This window comes from Panicum virgatum, chromosome 9N (genome assembly GCF_016808335.1).
Source record: "Panicum virgatum strain AP13 chromosome 9N, P.virgatum_v5, whole genome shotgun sequence".
NCBI lineage: Eukaryota > Viridiplantae > Streptophyta > Magnoliopsida > Poales > Poaceae > Panicum > Panicum virgatum.
The window spans coordinates 3,709,535-3,715,534 of record NC_053153.1 but is presented as its reverse complement, the minus strand read 5'-3'; the positions used below and the strand labels follow the sequence as shown (position 1 = coordinate 3,715,534).

Genomic DNA, 6,000 nt, shown 5'->3' with positions numbered 1-6,000 from the left:
TACTAAGTTCAAGTAGCGTTAAGCCATTAACAGAGTCCCGGCTTCAGCCATCGCTAATACTTGATGCATTCAAAATTGACCAAATGTTCTGCCATTAAAAAAAGACCAAATGTTCCGCTACCGTTCTGTCATGTCCAATTCTGGCAACGTTTTCAGAGGGCAAAACTTGAACACACGGTGAGATGGCATACAAGTAGCAAGCATGGATAGTCCACCCAACACCATAGTATGCAAGGCAAGGGAAGGCATTTCTTTGCGGTCAAGAATCAGAATTCACAGCAGCCAGCAGGGTTAGACGTGGCACTATAGTGGCCACTTCTGTCATGGAACAATAATAGTGACAGCAACACATAAATACTTCCTGCATACTACTACTCAACCTCTACAGAAACATCACCCCGTGGCAAAAACACCTAAGCAAGCATAGCATACAAAATGACAAGGGAGAGATCATTGGATTTACAGCCTCATAAGATGATCCATGTCTTACGAGTAGGAACACCCCATTGGGAGCTCCAGAAGGACTAAAAATGAAACTGCACCCTGGATTATTGAGTACCTGGGCTACAGATTCAGATGGGTGAATATGGCTGGTACCAGGTCGACCACGGACCACGCGAGGCTGGCATACTGGACGAACCTTATGCCTGTGTCCACGTCATATGACTTCTGGGGGAAGAGGGAGAACACCCTCTGGAGGTATCCGACACCTTGCTTCACGTCGGGCTTGCTCTTGCTGTAGTCAGCTTTCAGGGCAGGAACATAGCAAGACGATACATTGGGAATGCCCAGGGTGCTGCACATGACGGGCAGCAGCCATTTGGAAAGCGCCTTGCTGCAGAACTTCACGACCAAGATGGTCGGTATCCCAACAAGGACACGCCCTGCAAATGCGAGCAGGGGCAATTGGGGGCTGAAGATGAGGGGGGCATCAGGGGTGTGGAAATGGAAGTAGGTTTGCTGGATGCCATAAACCTGAGTCAGGTTTGTCAAAAGAAAATGTCAGAGATAACTCATATACATATAGTATAATTCAGAATGGTGAAAAGGCTATACTGAAACATTAAGAAACAAAATAGACGAAAGGCCTAAAGTTTTTTTTTTTTTTTGAATTATGAACTTGGTACCAAGAGAGTGATTGACTGGCAACAAATCATCATAGAGAACTAAATCTTGTACCACATAATTGTTTTTGGGACAGTACAAATATTTAGTCAATGGCCAACTTTTATGCATTCCATCAACAAGATGCATTAGAAACTAGAGATATTATAAATAAATGGTTAAGGAAAGTGAAAAGCAACCAGAATCCATGCCATGTTATTTTTATCTTAAACTAGCTTCATTTCCAGTCTAAGGCTAGTACAGGAGGTATGTATCATATGTTCAGTCTGACCAGAATAGACAGAGTTCTTACAATTCCAAAAGCGACTCCGTTGAATGCTGCATGGTATTCAAAGCTAGGAGTTGGGAATTCTGGCTTCGGGTATGCAAAGCACATCAATAGAGAGAGGCCTGCCCAGAAGGATGCAACTGCAAAGGGGGCAAATTGTGAGGATGCGTTTCAACTTTCAATGCCACACCTTGTCCTTATGTGCCTCTAAAATTTGCAGTACGCGAGCAATGAGGTATATGGACGTACCGTTTTGTCCAGACACAACGAAGGCGTCAACGTGGTCATGGACAGCCAACCAGAATGCAAGGATGACAAAGCCAAAACCAATACCAGCAATAACATCGGTCAAGCTGTGCATACCCAGATATATCCTTGCTGTCAATTTCAGGTAAACCAAACCGTCAGTATCTTTTGGTAAGTTGAGAAAAACAGTTGCCTAAAGAACTCCAACTCACCAATGCCAACTAGCATAACAAGCAAGACAGCTAGAGATAAACCCGCAGCAATCATAACACTGCCATGTTCTCCATATGCAAGGACATAATGTAACAGATATCTGCATTGATCAGAAGCAGCATTAGTTGACAATTCTTTTCAAGCTTCCCCTATCCAAATAAGATCAGCAGTATACCCCATGAGACAAACAGTATTGAGAGCATGCGATGATGGCAGCCCATATTCCATGGCATTTTCCTTCTCATCTTCTGTAGCTGTTACTCTTCTTACAGGAGGGGAGCATGGCCGAGGAGCTGACACTATATCCTGCAACCAGAAACATGATGAGTGTCAGCAGTTAAACCAAAGGTTATACCTTCAATTGTTAATGAACAGATGATAAACCTTGACAGAGTTGCCGAGGTAATCACAGAAAGCCATGAGGAGGGTCATCTGTCTAGCCAGCTTGCCGTGTCCACTCTACAATATGTATAAAAAAACAAAAACAAATCAGAATCATAGGGAGTTGCAGCAGGAAATGGGGAAAGAGAGTCAATCAGTAAGCCACAAGACATACCCAGAAGAGGAGAGGGAGGAATCCCGTGTAGAAGGGAACAGAGACAACGCAGGACAGCACAGAGAAGAAATTGTCCAGCAATTTGTGCTGCAACCTCTGCAACAATTTCAACAGCCAACATAATTTAACTTCAGAACCTTACAAATGGACAACAGAAGCATCGAAGATAAGCAAAATCATAAGACTAAGATACCAATGATGTTGTGAGGCACATTTTATCTCTGTTTACTTGTTACTACCCATCCATACTAGTTAGGTTCAGGAGGTTAAACTCTAAAATTTGTGGCAAGTTCATCTCAAGTTTCTCCAGTTAATATAATCACATCCTTTCCTCTACCAGGCTTTCTTATTCCTGCAAAGTAGACTAATCGCGAAAACGTCAGGAACACAAGTGAAAAACATCAAATCGCGCGATACAATACAATTCCTAAAAGAGAAGCGCGGCTGCAAATGCAGTTAACTCGTCCATCGGTAAAATTAGCCGGAAGCAGCGAGGGGAGGGCAGAGATGACGCGCGCGGGGACGGACCTGGAACCTGAGGATGGCCGTCGTCTCGGCGTGCACCCGGCGCGTGACCCACGGCTGGACCAGCGCGCGCGCCCGGCGCGTGAGGTCGTAGAACGAGGCCGCCCAGACCCACCCGGCCACCGCCGACAGCGCCGCCGCCTGCCACCTGGTCAGCCCCGCGCCGCCCGCACCCACACCCACGGCCGCGGCCTCCATATCCAATCTCCCCCGGCTCGGTTCCTCTCTCGCTCTCGGGCGCAGGATCTCCGCACCGCAGGGAGGGACTCGCTGGGGCCGCGGCGCGGGAGGGCGGATTCTTGTAGCGAGAGGAGGGCGGGCGGGCGGGCGCAGGCCGAGGCGGACGGGGTCGTGTGGATCGCGGAACTGGACGGGACGGCGACGGGGGAAGGAGGGGAGGAGGTGGTGGCGTTGGCTCGTTTCGTCGATGCCGGCCGCCCCCCGCTCTGGACCGGGACGACCACGCGGGTTCTCGGGGCCTCCTCGTTTTCTCTCTTCTTTTCTTTTCTTTTTTGTGCCCCTGGAAGTTTCGGATTTGCGGGCGTCATGCGGTTTGACGTTGACTTTTGGAAGGTTCTAATCCTTTCATCCAAATTGTGGTTTGTTTTTGCAAGAATTAAATTGGTCATTGGGAAGTTTAAGTTTGATGAAGGTATAAAATACGCCCAGTAATTCAGTCAGAATACCCACAAACAGACGCTAAATAAGGCAGATGTTCCTACACAAAAAGGCTAGTAGGCTACGGTCTTTGCTTCAAAATGGAAATCAAACACAAACAGTCATAGCGCTGGCAAGTGCCAACAAAGAAACTTCCCAGGACACGCAGCGGCGGAGCCAGGAAATAAAAAATAACCGGGGGGGGGGGGGGTGAAGTTTAAAGGATTTTTTTTAGAACCTTAACATACCCTATCAACAATATATTAGTCTAAAATCATGAGCACGACCCAGTTAATCTTGAGCAGAAAGACAAATATGTTTTTTTATCCATACCAAACTATGAAACCAAAAGATGATGTGATCTCCATTACAGCACTACTCCATTATGCTTCTTCATTAGCAGCAACATGCAGATAGTAAAATAAAATTAGTGACAAGGTAAATAATATCTTCACAAAACTATGAAATTAGAAGAGATTTAAGCATACCACTATATTCTTTTGAGTTAGTAGCATACGACGTTTTTTCATGGCTTCAAACCGTTGTATGATTTTTTCATTAGTGATGCTTCTAAATATTTCCTTCTCGACATAGCATATCATCAAATCATTGAGTCATTCATCCCCCATTTTGTTGCGCAAATCTGTCTCTATAAAAGACAGTTGAAAAGACCCTCTCAACTGAAGCAGTTGCCACCAGAAGTATCAGTGTTAGTTCAATGAGCCGATAAACCAATGGATAAGATGTATTCATTTTGGTGTTGACCATAATTTCAGCAACCTTTGAAAGTTCTGTGCATCCAAGAAATTCTTTGTTGTTTCTAACACGGACGTGGAATTCTTTAAGTTCACTTGGTAACAGCAAAATATGGCCGACATCGAAATCTTCAGCATATATTTAAGCTAATCTCACTAATTTATCCACATCAAAGGTAGAGAAGGACTTCCTTGGGTTAAGTGCGGCCATGCACACTAACAGCTCTGAACTAACCTCACTAAATCGATGATTCATCTCTATCAAAATGGCATCGATGGCCGCAAGAAAAATCTCAACATGGTAGAAATGCATATTTGTTACCTTTTGCCTTCTACGTGCAGATGTCCTTCTAGCATTGACTTCCTTATCCATATTTGGCACTTTAATCTGATTTTTATCACAGAAGAACTTCACTCTTTTGAATAAAGGCTCCCATCCATTGTCTCTTGTATCCTGCAAGCGTTCTTTTCACACCCACGATCAAATGCATTGCTTCAACAATATCTTGATCCTTTCTTTGCAAAGCACGTGACAGATTATCTGTAATGCTCAATAACTCTATCATCAAATGCAGGATGAACACAAAATCAAAGGTTTCCATTTTACCAATTAAACCAAAGGAACCACCATTACATGTTGGTTTAATGGAACCTTTCTTCACAATCTCAAGCACCTCCAAGATAGCCTCCACATTACCAAAATACGAAGCAATGTTTTAAGATGTGAGCCCCATCTAGTATCTCCAGGCCTAGCAAGACTACTTTCTTAGTTCAAACCTCTTCCAGTGGCAATCTCACAATTCTCTACCTTTTCTAACAATTTATCATGATGTTTTGCGAGCAATACATCCTTTCTCATACATGATGCACCCACCGTATTGACTATCAAAGGAACATAGTTAAAAAAATCTGCAATAGCTGGAGTTGAAGTTGAAACAGCGACAACCACTAATTGCAATTGATGGGCAAAGCAATACACATAGAAGGCATATGGATTTTCATCACGAATCAATTTCTGGACACCATTAAATTCACCTATCATATTGGAAGCACCATCATAACCCTGCCCACGAAGCTTAGAGATGCTTAACTTGTGGCTAGAAATCATGTTGAGCAAAGCTTCTTTCAATGCAATTGATGTACATTTCTCGATGTGTTTTAGTCCAAGAAACATTTCCATCACCTTTCCTTCATCATTTACAAACCTTAGAATCATAGCCATTTGCTCCTTTATAGAAACATCTCGAGACTCATCAATAAGCACTTAGAATTTCCTACCATGAATCTCATCCAAAATCACGGCCGTGACTTCCTCTGCACAAGCTTTTGTAATATCCTTCTGTATATCTGGCGATAACATTCGACAATTTTTATACCCATTATTATATGCATCTTTCACTGTTTCAACCTTGTCTTTGTACCAATCAATCATTTCTCTATATGTACCCTTGTTGAGTGAAGTAGATGACTCATCATGTCCACAGAAAGCATCAGCTTGCAATATGAGAAATCTTGCAACATCTATAGAAGATGTTAAGCGAATCTTGTATCGACTTTCTTCCTCCTTAGTGTGCTTTTCAAGCCACACTTGTCCTTTGATTTATAAAGTCATCACAGTTCAACCTTGAATTGCAATGAGATTGAGAAGCAGCATG

General features: G+C 43.6%; 1 protein-coding gene across 1 annotated transcript; it reads right to left on the bottom strand.

Moving 5' to 3' along the window:
• Window positions 1-229: 229 nt before the first annotated feature.
• On the bottom strand, window positions 230-3,399 carry LOC120691236 (lipid phosphate phosphatase delta-like). Its single transcript, XM_039974260.1, has 8 exons — window positions 2,937-3,399; window positions 2,409-2,504; window positions 2,237-2,311; window positions 2,028-2,158; window positions 1,852-1,952; window positions 1,643-1,771; window positions 1,418-1,533; window positions 230-975 (listed from the first exon to the last, which is right to left on the bottom strand). Exons 1-8 carry the CDS (start codon window positions 3,129-3,131, stop codon window positions 565-567), a joined length of 1,254 nt encoding a protein of 417 aa, XP_039830194.1. The 5' UTR covers window positions 3,132-3,399; the 3' UTR covers window positions 230-564.
• Between the last annotated feature and the right edge of the window lie 2,601 nt (window positions 3,400-6,000).

What these genes read in the sequence shown, in the direction of transcription:
- LOC120691236 (XM_039974260.1), bottom strand. Translation starts at nt 3,131, where the DNA reads ATGGAGGCCGCGGCCGTGGGTGTGGGTGCGGGCGGCGCGGGGCTGACC. An exon ending in AATACTGTTTGTCTCATGGG is followed by an intron (nt 1,953 to 2,027) that starts GTATACTGCTGA and finishes TGATCAATGCAG; the next exon opens with ATATCTGTTACATTATGTCC. An exon ending in ACGGAGTCGCTTTTGGAATT is followed by an intron (nt 976 to 1,417) that starts GTAAGAACTCTG and finishes AACCTGACTCAG; the next exon opens with GTTTATGGCATCCAGCAAAC.